This window comes from Fringilla coelebs (genome assembly GCF_963513975.1).
Source record: "Fringilla coelebs genome assembly, chromosome: 13".
Lineage (NCBI taxonomy): Eukaryota > Metazoa > Chordata > Aves > Passeriformes > Fringillidae > Fringilla > Fringilla coelebs.
Genome location: NC_140039.1, coordinates 11,303,198 through 11,321,539, shown reverse-complemented (window position 1 = coordinate 11,321,539; position 18,342 = coordinate 11,303,198). Strand labels below are relative to the sequence as shown.

Below are 18,342 nucleotides of genomic sequence, written 5' to 3'. Positions count from 1 at the left end.
AATTTATGGGGGAGAGGAGGGCTTTAACATAAATAAAAACATGTTGAAGGCTTCTGAAACCTTGAAGAAGCTGGAAGAGAACACATGGGAAGCATTTAGATGGTACAGAGAGTTTAACCTTGTATTAGCTGTAGGCCTTTCAGTCTTGCTGAAATATTCACCTGTTGGCTCATCATGAGCAGGTACAGTTTGCAGAGAACCAGCCATTATCAATCTAGTCTGGAGTTCTGTGGCCAGCAGTCACCAGCACTGCATCCCCCAGGGAAGAGTGTAAAACCATTTCATTCCTCTTGCATATATTTCAACTGCCCATATTGCATGAGCTGGTGGTGGTAAGTATCTGTCTGACCTTGTTGGCTGATCTGCATAATTTTACCATAATTTGTCATAATTTGTCCCCTCTGTGGCATGGTTTAGCAAACAGAAGGTAGCTTTATTACAGAGCTTTTTTCTGAATCAATAGTGCTGCTCTCATTGCAAAACCACACATTACCTTTTGTTTCCACTTGAAATATTGAGGTTTCATGTGAAGATGCAGGATGAAACAGTACTCCTATTGCAGTTTTGTTGTTGTTCTTTGACAAGATCAGGGTTTAGCCACTGACTCTTTGTGCTACACAAAGTGTGTGTTATGTAGAAGGTCTCTTTTATCAGCACCAGAAATCAGGATCCTCATTATTGAGCAAGCACTGCTGTAATGCTGCCAGCTGGGAGCACAGCTCGTTAAAGGTACAGTGCTGTACAGCATTTTAGATACCTTATTAAGCATTGCCAGAAATACCTGGAATAAAATGATGTTCTAGGAGTACCTGAGTGAACAAATTTGAGAAATAGGGGTGTGAGTCATAATAGAGTTCAGGACTCAAAACACTTTGTGCAAAGCAGTAGCAAGATATTCAGTTAACCTCTCATGTCCTGATAATGATATTGGAAATGCTTTTGTGCATTGCAATTTTCCTCTTATGTCTGGCAGACTTCTTTTGATGTATTCTATTTAATCAATGGCTTGGATATCTCATTTTAGATATTGAAATTGGATTTTTTTTCCAAATGGTATGAAACATCCAAGTGCAGGGCCCGGCACTTCACAATCATTGAACCTCATGCAATTGGCCTTGGCCCATCAGTCCAGCCTGCCCAGACCCCTCTGGAGTGTCTTCTCTGGCAAATCAGCATTCCCACCAAGCTTGGTGTCACCTGCAACTTCCTGAGGGTGCCCTCCACCCCCTGGACCAGATGATATCTTTGATGAAGATATTTAACAGAACTGGCCCCAGTGTGGATCCCTGGGGAGCATCACTTGTAACTGGCAGATGCTTGGGGCTCCTCGAGCAAGCTGGGAGATTTTCTCCTGATTACAGACTACAAGGGAAATTCTAGCTCTGTGGAATCAATGGAGTCTGGCTATTGGCTTAAAGGAGCTACCACCTAAGTCTCTTTTAAGTTAGTAGCAAACAATTTACTTCAGGAATGTTGTCTACTTAGGGTTTCCTGAAGGTCATCCTTATGTCTGTGCTCCTATGTTGTCATTCAGATCATGAACTTCCACTGAGTGACTTGTTTCACACATGCTACCACCCCTAGAGCCCATCTACCTGCATTAATAAATCTTTAGGGACATCTAACCAGCACCTGTCAAACAGCCTGAGAGACAGCATGGGGGTGGCAGGCAAAGGGGATGTCAAGTATGTCACAGTTGTGGTTGGTCCCTGGAACAGTCTGTCAGAGCACTGGAGCTGCAGCTGCTCCATCTGAGCAGGATCTCATGGAGCTCCCCACGTGATGATCTTCAAGGGGACTCACAGCACGGCTGCACTCTGCAGAGAGGTCACAGGGATCTCCTGAAGCACCCTGAGGGCCCAGGGATCTGCCTGCAGGAAGCTCCGTGCAGGACTGTGGACTGGGTCACATCACACTTGATACAAGGGCTTCTGGTCCTGAAAGTGTCCCTTGGGCATCGATGTACTGTGACAATTAAATAATGACACTAATAAAACTTGCCTGCACAGTCGTGTGCATTTCATGCAAGCTGAGGAGGCACCATAAATAAAGCAGCTCTTCCACCTTGTGGTTACACATACAACTACTGGCAGGGAAATGGGATGGATGCAAACCCTGCAGTTAGACAGACCCAGGCCATGCTGGCTATTGCTGTCCAGGACCCTCTTCAGACTGCTGCTACAAATATGAGCAAGCCTTGTTTTGCAAGGTGAGCATCCATGTTTGTGTGTGTGCACTCACACAGGTGTGTACAAACAACAGCTTTGCACTGCCCTCTGGCCATCCCAGCCTACAGGGGCTCTGAGACCAGGATCCCAACAGCTGGAAGGACTCCTTCATCCTCCCTGCTGAGGAAAGGTCTTCACTCAGCACAAAAGGCAATCTGGGCACACTGGTAAAATGTGCTGGTGTGGGAACAGGGTGTGAGCAAGTCACAGAAGTGAAAAATGTGATTTCTTTAAGGAGAGGTTGTAGTTGGTTTCTCCAAGCAATGACTAGAACAAAAAGGAACCATTTAAAGGTAGACAGGAATTCATATCTGCTGGTCTCCCCATTTCTACTCTCTACCCCCATTTACTGCTTTTTACCTCTGGCTATTGAAGCAATCATGTAGTCTTTGCTGTTTGCATTAGGGTACAATTCAGTACCTGCAATCAGTCACCACAGAGCAAAGCTTGATTTGCAAAGCAGTAATTAAATGTCAGCTTTGCACTAATGCAATAGAGGTATACTAAGATGCATAGTTTTGCAGTAAAGGCTGAAGATTTGCACTGTGTGACACTGGCTAACAAACCAGTGCCAGTAAGTGAATACTACTGTTTTTAATGGTCCTAAACCACATTATTTCTGAAGCAGGATTAGCTTGGTTATATAAGAGAGACTGATTTGGTTTGAAGAAGAATAGCAAAACATGAAAAGAACAAGCTGGTTTAAGTCTACATCTGCTTCTCAGAGGTTGCTGTTCTCTAAAGAGCAGTTCATTAATTACATGCTGTCCTCCTCTTCATCATCATCATCGTCATTCCAGTTGTACCATCTGCCACCACTCCACACCGAGTCTTCTTGCAGTAGTAGGTCCTTCCAAAACAGTGTAAAAATCAGCCCTAGAGTATAAAATTCCATTTTTGTCACACTGTCTGCAATTGGATGCCAAAATAGTTCCCCAGGATAAATTTTCAAGGTCAGGGAGTCATACCAGGCCAAAATTTGATTCAGTGTCTCACATGGCTTTACTGTAATAGTGCCCCAAGAACTGTATCTTCTATTTATTTTGCTTTTCACTTCTGCAGAGTGACACTTGATTATAGAAAGGAGCTGAGCTTGTCTCCTCTCTGTATATTTTTTACTACAGTTGGCAAAGCAATTTCCTTTTTTCACTGTAAGATCCAAGGAAAGCTTGCTTTCAGCAACCATTTATTCTACCTAGAACTGCAATGGCAAATTTCACTTGAAGGACTGTACCCTCTTCACCAAAAATGTGAAGCTGTTTAAGCCCAGGATAAACAAAATACAGAGGCAGGCAAAATATAATAAGTTTTCATCCTTCCTAAGCAGACAATTCTGTGTAATTATACATATCTTTTTTCCAGTAGAGAACCAAATTATCTTACTGTCTAAAATTATTTAAAAAAAATAAAAACAGGAACAAGAGAAGTCTGACAGGTGATATATGCATGCAAATAACAGCCTTTTTTTTTTGTCTATTTTTATTGCAAAGACAAAGTTTACTTGCACAAAAAGCGTATGTGACTGTGCAAGTTCTGGCACCTCATTGAGTGCTTCTACCATCAAGCCCCTGATCACTGCTGTGCTTCCCTATCCAGACTTCCACAGAACCACTGCTCGTTCTCCCTTTTCCACTTACCAGCTCTGATAAACCAGCACAGTGTCCACACTACTAAATCAAAACCATCTTATCAAATCAACTCTGCAACACAGCGTGTCACTTGGAAAGCAGTTGCTTTATCTCTAATTAGAAATGGGTGGATTGAAACAAGTTTCAATAAGCTGGATGTTCTGAAAGGAGCAACCCTGGACAGGAACTAAAACGCTCTCACAGCCATTGGCTTCAGTAACTCACAGATGAGATGCATGGTTTCAGAAGCCTAGAGAAGGGCAAATATTCAGTCCAACAATTAAGAAATTTTAAAAGAAAAAAAACTACATGGGAATTAGGGCTGGTCTTTTAAGGGATGAAATAATCAAACAAAGTGCTCAGAAAATATCAGGCAGATTTTGTGGAAGCAATTATGCATTTGATAGAGCGCACACACTGACTTTAACTGCTTTGTATCAGCGCCTCTATTTGCTTTAATCTTTCCCTTGACTCGTGTTTACCTTCCCTTTCAGACTCCTGATAACCGTCCCTGCAGAGGCCTGGCAAACACACAGAGCCCTGAGTGCCTCTAGCGAGAGCCACCTCGGACAATGAGCCCCCGGAGCACGTGTGCCGTGCCGGAGCTGCCGGTGACAGTGACGTGTGGCTGGCCCGTCACTTCCTTGACACGCAGCCCAAAGCTTCACATCGCCACCAATGTCTCCCATTTTGTTAAAGCCCAGCTGGATCGCGGTGTGTCACACACGGCCTGGGCAGGCAGGGGCTGTGGGACACCGACAGCTGGAGCTGTCTGACATCAGACACCCAAAATACAGGGTGAGGTTGTCACCTGTGTTCCCTCCATAACAGAGTTAAGTACCTCTGGAGTATTCAACTCATCTGAAAGCTCGCTTGAAATACGCAGAGTGATTTCTCCAGAGACCTAAGGTCAGCAGAGTATTTCCCTACTTGTATCTCCACTGATCATGGAGTCCAGAGAACGACCTACACATGTCACTTCCAGCTGCCCAGAGGCAGCTGAGGCATTGACACACAGCCGCTCTTGCTGCCACCTGACGCACTTGTGGGGCGGGTGCAAGGAGGTTCTTACTGCACAGCAAGGCCTACAGCGTCCTGCTACAAAAACACATAAACGGGAAACGAATTTAATTGCTTATTTATGTATCGCTCTGTTGAAACCTCTTAAACCAGCGCTACACTTTCTGGTAGCCAAAACATGCGTTCTTAACACAACCGGGCACAGGAGCCAGCCCCATCTCACATCAAGATGGCGGGAGGCGCAGGACTACAACTCCCGGCAAGCCGCGCGCCGCTATGGGCGTCATCCGCATCGTTGTTCTCTCTGACCGCAGAGCACGATGGGAGTTGTAGGCGGAGGGCGGAGCGGTCACGGCCCTGCGCATGCGCGGCGGCGGACGCGGCGCGTGGCAGGAAGCGGAAGGGGGCGGCCGCGCTCGGAGCCTGACGTGTCCCTCCCGCCGCGGCCGCCGCTCGCTGCTGCTCGGCCGGCGCCGCCATGGGCAGTGAGTACCGGGGAACCCCCGTCCCGCCGCGCCCCTGGGGCTCTTGCTTCTCCCCTCTGGCCGGGAAAGCGCCGTTCCCGGGGGGGGGGGGCAGCTCGTCCCGGGGAAGGAACCGGCGCCGTGTGCCTCACGCCGGGCGCTCCGGCCGGCCCCGCCAGGCTGAGGGTGCCGGGCGCGGTAGCGGGGTGGGGGGGCCGATGTCACCTCGGGGGTGACCCCTCCAGGGACAGTGTCACGGGGAGTTGCACACTGTGTCTGCATCCCGCAGTGGTCCGATCCGTGTGAACCTGCAGGATCCCGTACCTCGAGGGAAAGCTGCTTGGAAAGGGTCGAAGTCGATTGCTGTGATACTGTAGAGACCTTGATTTGAATGAAATTGAATATCGCGGTCCAGTGTAGCTTTTCGGACATAATCGTTTGAAATTAAGAAAATGTGTTTTGTGAAGTTGCAGCCTTCCATTAAAAGGTGGAAAGGCACCAGTAATTTCAGTTCTGCACTGTTGTACTCTTCTTAGTTCAAATCAGTCCAAAATACGGATGCAACCCTAGATTTGTTGTAGCAGATTTAGAATTAACTCTTCAAATTCAGAGCTCTCTGCTTATGGGAGAACTTGTGACTTTGCAAATCCCCTCTTCATTATATGCTTATTTTAAGACAGACTTCTGATCTAAGGATGTGTCTTTTTGGCTAGGAGGGGATCATGGCATGAGATGTCTGTAGACTAACTTGAATTGATGTTTCTTAATTGCACGGGTAGGAACTGTTAAGCTGTGTGGCCCAAAAGTGTGTAGGACTCCTTAAACTGGATGGCTCAAAAGTAATATATATATATATAAAAATAATACCCAAGGCACTTTTTTCTCTAATATCTGGCTGAGGAGAAGCTACCATGAAGTAAAGGTTCGAGGGTGTTGATAAACTCAGGTAAAGCAATGACAAAGGTTTTTTGGTGCTGTCAACCTACTCGGGAAAAGGCTTGACTTTCTTTAATTCTGTTCCTAGTCCATGCTGTACTTAAAATGTGTTAGCTGAATCTCTGCATAATTAGAACAGATAAGAATTTAATAATACAAAACCTACACCCTGCCCCAAACTAACCAACCAAAGTTTCCCCAGATTTGGAACTTTTATTATATAGAGTACGTGTCCAAATTCAATTCAGCTTGAGCTTTTTCCAGTGTGCATTGTATCTGTGTGTTCACTTTGTCTTTTAACTTATTTCTATACAGTAAAATTTCTTGAAGTGATCAAGCCCTTCTGTGTTATCTTGCCTGAAATTCAAAAGCCAGAACGGAAGGTAGGTTAATAAAATTTACTTCCTAGGTTTGTATTTGTGTGATATAAAATCAGAGTTTGCATTTGTGGGGTTTGGGGTTTCTTCCCTGATGGGAGAATGGCATTTTTAGGTTGCAGCTGTTTTTAGTGGAGTGCCTTTGTGGTGCATCTCATGTGGATGTGGTTGTACAAGGGTAAATGGGCTTGGGCAGATTTGTTTATGTCACAGCAGTGCATGGTGAGATGTTGAAGACAGTACAGATTGAGGTGTAAGCTAGAGAAAGTTAAAGCCACAACTTGAAAATCTTTGCTTCATAAGCTCTAATCTAAGATGATTTGCTCAGATAAGCTGCTCCCTATTACTGTTTTTTTCTCATCATAAGCTCTTACTCATGAAAATGTAAGACTCATTTCTGTGGCTGTACTAGAATTACCTTGCATTGGCATAAGCCTTTTTATTTGGATTAAATTTTGAATAAAGCTTTGTAGCTTTCCTTGGTTTTATGTGGGATGAAAGGGATGAACAGTATGTTATTTTCTTTTGGGTGTTCTGTACTTTGTCCTGCCACAAGAAAATCAAGTGTGCTGCTGTGAAAGTTTGCTTGATGGTCTAGGTCTTATCTTGACAGTGTTATCATCTGTTGTTGATTTTTGGTTTTGTGTTTTTCCCTTTAGATTCAGTTTAAGGAAAAGGTACTATGGACAGCTATCACACTCTTCATCTTCTTAGTATGCTGCCAGGTATGTTTCCTTCCCTTTTTAAGGAAGGGCTGAAATGTTTAAAGCATGCTATGAAGTCTCTAATTTAATCTCTTGGTTGGAAATGCAGATTCCCTTGTTTGGCATTATGTCATCAGACTCTGCAGATCCCTTCTACTGGATGAGAGTGATTTTGGCATCCAATAGAGGTATGGCCAGACTTCCAGGAGGGCATGTTTTTTTAGATTGAATCACAATGGTTTTGGACTTGCATTCTGCTCCATTGTAATGAGTATAAAAACTGAAGTGGAGAGTGAAAAGTAATTTTTCTGTATTATTTAAAGTCATAAATCAGTATGGCTGAACAAAATGAGTGTGTGGTTGACTGTGTGCAATCTGTTATCTGTACAAAAATTGAGCTTTTATTTTTTTTGAGGGAAATGGTTAGGGAAGAGACAGTTCCTAATTACTTGCATTGCTGCTGTTGCAATCTTCAAAATTTGTGATTTGTGTTTCAAAATCATTTGTGTTTCTTTGAGTGCTGTGGTTTCCTGGGTGACTTCTTGAGTCTGTCACACAGAAGATTGAAATGCACAGTATTTTATATAGATTTCAGTTTCCTGTAGAGCCTTTCTAATGCAGGTGGGAAGGTTAAAATTAATGATAGGTTCCCCAAGAAACAGAAATTTATATTAACTTTCTAATGCAGCTATGAATTAAGAATGGTGACAGTTTCCTGAATGCTCTTTATCATTCTATATCATTTGATCTACAAGTTTATATCAAGCTTTGTTTTATGTAGAGTAAATCTATTCTTGACAGCAAAAGTCTTTTTCAATGAACACAGTATTTTTGAGTTACTGAGGAGTACTATGTATCAGACTGACTTCTAACAAACTTTTGTTATCATTGCTAACTTTTACATTTACGGAGATTTGGAGTTTTAGATCCTCTCCATTGTGATGTAAAGGTTGATAAAAACTAACTTTGAACTTCATTGTTCTTCCTGTGTCTGGCAGGAACATTGATGGAGCTGGGCATTTCACCCATTGTCACCTCAGGACTCATCATGCAACTCTTGGCAGGAGCTAAGATCATTGAGGTTGGTGACACCCCAAAGGACAGAGCTCTCTTCAATGGAGCCCAGAAATGTGAGTAACAGCTCATGTTGAGCACTGGTGGTTTAGAGTATCTCACCCTGGCAGTAGAAAGTGAATTTACCATGGGATGAGTGGTGCAGCTGGGTTTGTGTCATGTTCTGCTGCATATATACCTGCATTTCATCAGTCTCTTACTGACAGCTCTCTGCCTTGTTGGCTGTTAAGCTTCAGAAAGGTGTGAAAAGGAAAAGAGGCAGTGCCATTGGCATTGCTGCTGTAATCTCACCAGATAAGTGAAGCATTGTAGAGACTGTGGAGACTCAACTGTTGAACTGTGATGGTCAGGGTTAATTTGAGTGTTTCATAGTGATTAAGATGTTGGTTGTTGCTGTTTATACCTTGCAGCTCCAGGCATGGATCTTTCTCATCAATCAGGGCTCTCTGGGGTCAGCTGATAATGACTTCCAGAAAAAAAAAATGGGTGTTTTGTAGCTATTTGATGCTGTACACTATTTACTGATATGTGTATTGGAAAAAATCATAAATTGCTACAGTAATATCTTAACACCCTCAGAGTTTTCAATATCTAAAGCAGCCTTTGGTAACCAAACCCACTTGCTTCTAAGTGCATTTGAGCTATCCATGTGTATTTCTATTTTTAGTGCCAGATTTCAGACAACAAAGTTAACTTGCTCTTGAATTTAAACACGCTGTGACTTATGTATTCCTTCCCAAATGTTGTGGTTTAACCCCATCAGGCAACTAAGTATCACATGGGACACTTGCTCACTCTCCTGTGAGAAGGAGAGGAGAATACAGAAGAAAAGAATAAAACTTGTGGGTTGAGATAAGAACAGTTCCATAACTGATACAAAGTATAATATAATAACAATAACTGTAACAAAAAGGAGAGAGAGAAGTAAAACCTGAGAGAAACAAGTGATGCACACTGCAATGCTCACCACCTGCTGGATGCCCAGCCAGTTCCCGAGCAGAGATCAGCCTCTCCTGGCCAATCCTCCCTGCTGAGCCTGACATTCCAGGGTCTGGAATATCCCTGTGGCCAACTAGGGCCAGCTGTCCTGGTCATGCTCCCTGCCAGCTTCTTCTGCACCTGCTGGCTGGCTGAGCAGGAGACCCTGAGAAGTCCTTGACTTGGGCTAAGCACTGCTAAGCAACCACTAAAACAGCAGCACATCAACCTGTTATCAGCATTATTCTTATGGAAAATCCAAACCACAGCATTCTTCCAGCTACTACAAAGGAAATTAATTCTATCTCAGCTGAAACCAAGATTCTCTACAAAAAAGTGATTTCTGTTTCTCTAATTGCCCACTGACATAAGTATCCAGGACAAATACATACTTTTTCTTTTTATTCTGTAGTGTTTGGAATGATCATTACCATTGGACAGTCCATTGTGTATGTAATGACTGGAATGTATGGAGACCCATCTGAGATGGGTGCTGGTATCTGCTTGCTTATCACAATCCAGGTAATTTCTAGTCTTCTCTACTTACTCTTCCCCTGAAAAGGTCAAAAAATCAGCCTATGGTCAGGCTGTCCCTCATGCAGAACAAAAAGGCCCAAGTGTAGCTGCTTCTTCACATATAGTCTAATCTTTTAATACACATTTTTCTAACAAAATTAAAAAGACATGGAACTAATGCTGTATTTCTATTTTTTACTGTAGCTTTTTGTTGCTGGTTTGATAGTTCTGCTCTTGGATGAGCTGCTCCAGAAAGGATATGGTCTTGGCTCTGGCATCTCTCTCTTCATTGCTACCAATATCTGTGAGACCATTGTGTGGAAAGCATTCAGCCCCACCACAGTGAACACCGGGCGAGGTAATAGGGCACAGTCTGTTTTCTTTACCAATAGTTTGTACAAAAAGGCAACATCTTTTTCTTTTTTTTTTTTTCTACACTGTTAACTTAATGCCAAAGGCTGTTACTGCCATCTTGGCTGTGTAGTGAATCTTGCTAATGCAGCAGGTGCTGCTGTGCAAAGTGCAAGCACAAAGACATTTTTTCTCAATTTGTAGTATCTCACAGGATATTTACTGAAGTTGAGTTTCTTACAGTGCCATCATTAAAAGTCAGCAGTAGTAGACTGCCGTTGTATTATGGCTGCTGTCCAACTTACTGACCAAATATTAGCTGTTTCTTTCTGCTCCTTGCTTTTTTTACACTTTGCCCTAAGGACCTTGTTCTCCAGACTCCACTGGAGATGATCCTGTTTGCTGCTGTATAGTAGAAAACAGAAGTGAGGTTATGCCATTTGCTATAATGTAAACAATAACTTGTGTCTTACCACAACTGATACTAGAAAGCCTGATATGCTTCCCTGTAAGTTTACTTTTTTTTTTTTTTTTTTTTTGATCAGGAGGAGGAAAGAAAGACCTTGGTGTTTGTCAGTGTTTCTAGAGACCAATAGAGTTATCCTCTGCTGGGTTATGATTTAGTTTCTAGGTCACTCACTACAAGGGGATTTTTTAAAAAATCTTGGAAATAACATAGCTGACGTGAAGGGTGACAATATAAAAGTCTGAGAACATGCTCAAGATGCAAAAGACTTCAAGCAATCCCATTCTGAATCCTGTAGTTCAGAAATATGGGACAAAACACCGAAACTTGGAGATAATCACAGCTCACCTAACTTTTTCTTTTCCTTTCCAAGGCATGGAATTTGAGGGAGCCATCATTGCCCTGTTTCACCTTCTGGCTACTCGCACAGACAAAGTCCGAGCTCTTCGTGAGGCCTTTTACCGTCAGAACCTTCCCAACCTCATGAATCTGATTGCCACCATCTTTGTCTTTGCAATTGTCATTTACTTCCAGGTCAGTTGGAATAATGAGGGTTGTAAAACTGTATGGAAGTAGGTCTAAAATTTGCTTCCTTCTGCAATTATATATTCACAAGGCTCATTTTGTACATGCAGCATCTGGATGTTTATTATACACTGCCTTCTCTTAATCAGTTTCTGCACTTACCATAGTCACACAGGAGGCTTGAGGCTTAGTTTGGTCTCTGGAAAAAGAAACAAAAAACCAAATAACCAAATAAAAATACCCCAGAGGCACGTGTGCATGGAATATTGTCTAACCCAAATGCTATTGCTTTTTACTGGGAAACACTTTGAAGTTTTTAGGCCTGTTTGTTGCTGAAGAATATAGGAAGTTTTAATGTTTCTTTTCCTGGATGCTTTGTTCAGTCTTCTTGAAACTTCAGATTTCTTCTGGTCTGAATCTTTCATACCTTCTTGTGTGTGGCTCTGTGTTTAGACAGCCATGCAGTCTTGCAGACCCTTTGCAGAAGGGCTCTCGTGGAGAGGAAAGCCCTCTGGGCAGAGTATTTGTACTTGCACAAAATGATTGCAGGTTTCTTCTGTTGCTGTCAAGGCCTTGCACTTGCAATTTATGGTCTCTGGTTCACATCCAGATGTAATGGGGGACTTTCTTTTGAAAACTTTTCAGGGCTTCAGAGTGGATCTTCCTATCAAATCTGCTCGCTACCGGGGCCAGTACAACACCTACCCCATCAAGTTGTTCTATACTTCCAACATTCCCATTATTCTCCAGTCTGCCCTGGTGTCCAACCTCTACGTCATCTCCCAGATGCTTTCTGCCCGCTTCAGTGGCAACTTGCTGGTCAGCCTGCTGGGCACCTGGTCTGTGAGTATTCCTTCTCATCTTGCATACATCTTTACAAGGGCACCATTGAAATGTGGGGTTGAAGTGATGGTCTCTCAAGATGAAGACTCGCTTTGATAGGTGGTCATACACACCGAAACTCCTAAATTAGGAATTAGTTTGAATTAACTGTAGCATATGAGGCTTGCTGTGATGAATGTAAATTTGTGTGCTGCTGAAGTAGCAGTAATGATGCAAAGTGACACAAAGGTGATACAAACTTTTCTAAGACTTGGCTTAATGGGCTAAGAAATAGTGAGAAGATTGGTGACTGACTGCTTGTTTTCTTCTTCCAGGACACATCATCTGGAGGCCCTGCTCGTGCTTATCCAGTTGGTGGACTCTGTTATTACCTGTCACCTCCAGAGTCCTTTTCTTCAGTGTTGGAAGACCCTGTACATGCAGTTGTTTATATTGTATTTATGCTGGGCTCCTGTGCTTTCTTCTCTAAGACATGGATTGAAGTCTCTGGCTCCTCTGCCAAAGATGTAAGTTTAAAATGACAAATTATGTGAGCTTACATGATGAAAACAGATGGGCAGTTGTAAGAATGAGACTGACTTTCTTCTGAAAAGCTGTTCTGCTGGTAATCTTGTTGGTAATATTCATTGTTTGTGCAAACAGGGACTGTGTCTTTTTTTAATTGAGAAAGATTAAGACAGAATGGGAGTAATTTTTTCCTGTTTTCTTTACTGCTTTTTCAAAACAACATCAAAACTTAAATTGCTTTAATTGGAATTAGGAAATTTAGAACATAGAAACGGGATCACTGTGAGAGCAGGAAAGGTAACAGGAGAGGTAGAAACTCTTTCAGAGCCACATGACAGGTACACTGTGTGCAAGACAGTTGCCAATTAAAAACTTGCAGGTAAAGCTCAGACAGCCATTCCTGACCCAGAAAGTTTTGAGCTTCCTTTTTGGGAAAATTAACTAGAGGTTGTTATTTTTAACTAGAGAACACTAACAATGGAGAATATAATGCAGTGCACTGATGTACCTGAGGTTAGCTTCTCAAAATTTCCATTTGCTCCAGGATATTTAACATTCAGGAACTATATCACCCTGAAATAGGAGCTGGAAATCAAAATGGAAAATTGCTGTCATTGTGGTAGATTTGTATTGTGTGATTCTGGGTAGGAGGTGAAGTTTGGCAGCTATATGGAATTGTTTAATCCATTCTTTAACAAATTGCACAGTTACTGTAACAGTGTGAGCACTCTCATGTTTTGCACTTGCATGTTGCTGCTTCTCAGGCATGCAGGGAGGCACTCACAGCCATGTACAGTCAGGTATTTTATTTCAGAGTAAACCAATCCAGTATTCAGAGTAGACAGTTTTTAACACTTTAATGCTTTTTCCTGGTACTAAATAAAATAATTTTAGGTTCATGCAGAAAAGGTCAAAAATGAAAGTCGATAAATTACTGCTGAAGTGTTCACTGTGTAGTGGAAAACTGGCAGCTTACTCAACTGAAAGTGTGTTTTCTCAGTGGATGGAGTCAGTGATGAGCACCTTCATGTTCCCCTGCTAGAGTTTGTTACCCACAGTTGTTAGTAAAGTGTTTGTAGGGCTCTGCTGTAACCCTGTGCAACTGCAGAAATCCAGTTTAAGAATAGTGTTCCAAGAAGGGATTCTAAGTCTAGTTTATAGTGTGGCTCCACAAATAAATAGTTGACTCAACTGAATGCAGGAAACTGAAATGGAATAAACACTTCAAGGAAGGATTTTGCAATATCTGCAAAACCCTCATCAGGTGAAAGGTAGATGGAAAAACATGGATTGAATTATGTGTATGAGAGCCTACCAGTATCCAAATTTTCCTTTTCTCAGTAGGACTAGAATTATCCAGAAAGCTTTGTATAATTGACAGGTAGAAAAGTGCCTGTGACTGTCATTTATCTGAAATTAAAATACTGGATATTTTGAACTCAGATGAATAATGTCAAACACAATCCAAAACACTAAACAATACAAAAACCACCTAAGCCCGCCACCATTTACTTCTGTTTTCCCACAGTACTACATTCCATGGCCTTGGGAAATCACACTAAACTTAATTCCTTGATTCAATACAGGTTGCCAAGCAATTGAAAGAACAGCAAATGGTAATGCGAGGTCACAGAGAAACTTCAATGGTACATGAACTCAACAGGTGAGCTACCTATTCACTGGCTGTTCATGCAAAGTGTTATGGGCAAACAAAGGGCAAAGTTTGCTTTGACTTCCATTTTCTAGATCCTAGAACACAGGTATTATTTCAGCTTTGATGTCACTCATATGACATAGAACATTGTCTCATTAATGGAAGACTTGTACAGTACAGCTTATTTTTGCCTTGCATTTAAGGAATTTGCCTCAAATTCTGGACCTTTTATTTTCCTGGTTTTTTTTTTTTCATTTATGTACTCTTCTCAGGGTAGCTAGTAATGAGCATTTCAGTGTACTTAACTACTTCAAGCTGACCCAAAAGTATTTTCTTACTGTAATATCTTGTGTGTTATTAGTCTTGAGGACTGTTTTCATGCAGACCTTGCTTCTAAAACAAGTAGTTATTTAAATCTCCTAGGGGCAGAGATGGGCAGGGGTTGATGTCTTTAGGTTTTCAGGTTTGGGGGCAGGACCTATGAACCTTTTGTTTTACGGTAATGTTATTGTAACTTTGGATTTCAGTCACCTGCAGATGATTTGAAGAGCCAGTGGCCATGAGTTTAATATTTGTGCATAATTGCATGGTGGACTGTAGTACCTTCTCCTCTTAGTGTAGCATTTTCTTCTTCTCCAGGTTGAGCATTTTATATTCTTATCCAGATTGCAGACCCACAAGGAGGAGAGAGTATTCTGCCATTGACTTTTTTGTTACTATCTAAACAAACTCTAATGCTCCTTTCTATTCTCATTTCATGTTTTCCAGGTACATCCCTACAGCTGCTGCCTTTGGTGGGCTCTGTATCGGTGCCCTCTCTGTGCTGGCAGACTTCCTGGGGGCAATTGGCTCTGGAACTGGAATTCTGCTCGCTGTCACCATCATTTATCAGTACTTTGAAATTTTTGTAAAGGAACAGAGTGAAGTTGGCAGTATGGGAGCTCTTCTTTTCTAAACTTAGTTTCTCATGGACCCAGGAAAAAGAGGAGGGACATTCTCAAAGTGTAGCCAGTCGGGGGAAAAGAAGTATCATAAACTTGATAGTGTCATTCTATAGAAACACATATTTTAATAATGTTTCCAAAGCACATTCCCTTACGTTCAAACTTTTCTAGCATACTGTTTGCATTTTATAAATTGATGAGGAAGATGTGCAAAAAATTTTTTTAAGAAAATTGTTTTTTAATTATGTATTAGGAGAGTCAGCTTTCTGACTTGGATTTAGTTCAATGACTCCTGAAAATTTTTTGAGCCCCTTTCACATTCAGTAACCTGAAGCCTTTACAGGTTTTAATTAATATTTGTTAAACGAATATTTGGAAGGGATTTTTTTCCATTTAACTTGTTTTTGCAGCTCCTTTGCAGTAATGGTGAAAAAAATCTCTCCATCTGATGCTCAAGTTCCATCATTATGGTTGTAAGCACAAATGGTGTTTCATGTGTTAGGGGTTTTTTTTTCAGTATGGCAGATTTGAAAGGCAGTTGTTTCTTTTTACTATGATATAATATCTATAATTCCAAATGTTTTGTCTCGTAATTACTACACTAGACTTTGTCAGCTGTTGAGTATTGGCTTGAGACTGTTTTCAAGTTTCTGTGTAAGAAAGGAATGTGTCCTTTCCCACCACCTCTCCTCCACAAGCAGAAAACTCAGGTAAATCTAGATTCTGCCAGAACCTGTGCCTAAGAGTTGCTACTTTGAAACTTGGTTAAACCAACTTTGTAAAGCCTTCTTATTAGTCTTTATTGCCATTAGTGGCTGTGCTTCTAGTTCTGATGTCAGCTGAAAGGAATGAGTGTTATGGCTGCTTAGATGCAAATCTGCTTGTGCTCTTTGCTAGAGTGAAGTTTCTCTCCTTGATAATGAATTCTGGTCTCGTAGCAATCAGGATGTTATCTGATTACTCATATCTAGTGAATTTTGAGTCTCATTACCACAAAAGTGGAAAGAATAGATGCTACTTGTCTGTTTTTGTAGATCTAGATACGAAACCCATGTCAGATAACTCCACTAAGGGGCTTATGTAGAAGGCTTTTCCATCTTATAATCTCATGGATTTGAGTGGTACATAGGAAAATACTCTTTCAGAAGGTATTGGGATTCCTTTTTTGAAGATCATACCTTCAAAATGGAGTTTACAGTTAAGGCTGTAATGGACCAGAATAAAACTTTATTTTCCATTTTAATTTAGGTTGTCAGTACTAATCAGGTGCCTAGGACCAAATGCAAATATTTGTGTATGAGTCTTGTAAATACACTTCTCCTCAATCAGTATTGGACAACATGGAAACCAGAAGGAGGAGTTGTGGCTGCTGGGACGTTTCTTTACACTGCATCAACATGCACTTGTGCATTTTTGCGTGTTGGGCAGACAGTCTGTGAGTCACTGTTCCTGCTGGAGTGGTGGGACTCTGTTACACACCCAAGGAGCACAGATGACATCCAGAAACCCTTGTTAATACCCTGAACTCAGATACCAAACATGTGGGAAATCTTCAAATGTGGAATGAGATGCACCTATCAATGAAAGTCAAATGCCTGGGATGAGGATCACGATTGGAAAAGGAATAAAAGAATTGGGATGTAGTATCCATGAAATGATCACTGTCAGCCTTTCACTATGATGTCACACTACATTGAATAACTTTTCTGGTTTTTATGAAGTACTAATGCACCACAGCACAACTGTGATGTGAAATGGGGACAGTGAAAAAGTGGCATTAAAAGGAGAGGGAAAGGGTTCTGATACAATTCTGCTTTGGGGATTTTGATGTTGTTTTTCCAGGAAGCCGAATACAAACTTTATTTTAATATAAAAGACTCCACTTCTGTGCATGCTGCTCTGGCTGGGCTGGAGCTGTACTTGTATTTTTGGTCATATCAGTTTGAACTGGTTGCAGTTTAGACAATTTGCTCTTTGGTATCTAAGCAGCACTTGTTCTGTGCATCTGTATTTTTGTGGTCTAGTGGTGAATCTTTGTTATCAAACAGCTGTGTCCTCAAAGCAGAACCTGCTGGGGCCATCCAATGGATGTTCACAAAAAGAAATAATGCCTATAAAATCTGCTTTATAATGAAATAAAGTACATCTTTGGAGCTAGTGCTTGGCTTTTGGTGCTTGGATGTTGTTACAATTAAAACACTTGTAGAGTAAGGTTATCAACCTATGAGACTGAGATACTGGTACCCTCAAAACACCTCATCAGAGTGTCAGTGTGAAATAAAGACAATTTGTATCTGCTCCAAGGCCTCTCAGTAGTGGGTTGCCAAAATAACTGGATCTTGACCGTTCCTTTGGGTTTTGGTTTTTTTTTTTTTTTTTTTTTTTGAGTTGCAATTTTAAAGGCACTGCACAAGTAAATAGAGGGTGAGTGGGGTAATGATGCATCGCTTTAACAAAAACTGTTTCCATTAGAGATACACTGCCAGTCGTTTTGTAGTGTGATAATTGAGACAACCAAACTTAAAGCTGATTATATTCCTGATATTGCTTTTCCCTTTGAGTTTTTAAACTTAGAGTAAGGGAAAATTTTGCCTTCTGCCTGAATAGAAATATCCCAGTACTTGAAAGCAAATTTACTTAAAATACTGTTACTGGATGCAGGAAGTTCAGCCATGATTTTGGTTGTCTTTGAAGTCACTCTAAAAAGCAGCCTGATTTCTCCCTTGCTGGTTTTTTTTCCATCAGGAGACTTGCATTGGTGACTGTGGTTGCTGTGGGAATATTATGTCATCACACATATGATCACTGAAATAATTGAGGTGACTGTAGATGTGATGAGTTATGTGCAAGAGCTGGATGAGAACCAACACCAGGGCAACCTCTGATGTCTTTCTCCTGAGGCTGTTTTGTGCAAAATTCTTGATGTGTCCTTTTCTTCCTCCCTGCAGGTTTCAGGTGGAAGTTTCTTTAGCATTTAAGTGCTGACTATTTAATTTTTGTCCCTTTTGTCATTATTCATGAAGCTTTAAAAATCGTCTGATTTATTCTAGTTCACTTATTCCTAGGGCCTATTTCCATGTAATTTTGAGATAGCAAACAAATTGACTTTTTCCTCTAATTTCCTCAA

General features: G+C 41.5%; 1 protein-coding gene across 1 annotated transcript; it reads left to right on the top strand.

Moving 5' to 3' along the window:
- Positions 1-5,280: 5,280 nt before the first annotated feature.
- Positions 5,281-18,020, top strand: SEC61A1 (SEC61 translocon subunit alpha 1). Its single transcript, XM_084214486.1, has 12 exons — positions 5,281-5,361; positions 6,592-6,659; positions 7,313-7,378; positions 7,467-7,545; positions 8,356-8,487; positions 9,822-9,931; positions 10,130-10,283; positions 11,116-11,276; positions 11,913-12,110; positions 12,425-12,616; positions 14,204-14,280; positions 15,040-18,020. The coding sequence occupies exons 1-12, from the start codon at positions 5,355-5,357 to the stop codon at positions 15,224-15,226; spliced, it is 1,431 nt and encodes a 476-aa protein (XP_084070612.1). The 5' UTR covers positions 5,281-5,354; the 3' UTR covers positions 15,227-18,020.
- Positions 18,021-18,342: the final 322 nt, after the last annotated feature.

Excerpts from the sequence above, each read along its gene's own strand:
- SEC61A1 (XM_084214486.1), top strand. Across the intron at positions 6,660-7,312 it reads TTCAAAAGCCAGAACGGAAG|ATTCAGTTTAAGGAAAAGGT; the intron begins GTAGGTTAATAA and ends TTTTCCCTTTAG. Across the intron at positions 9,932-10,129 it reads GCTTGCTTATCACAATCCAG|CTTTTTGTTGCTGGTTTGAT; the intron begins GTAATTTCTAGT and ends TTTTTACTGTAG.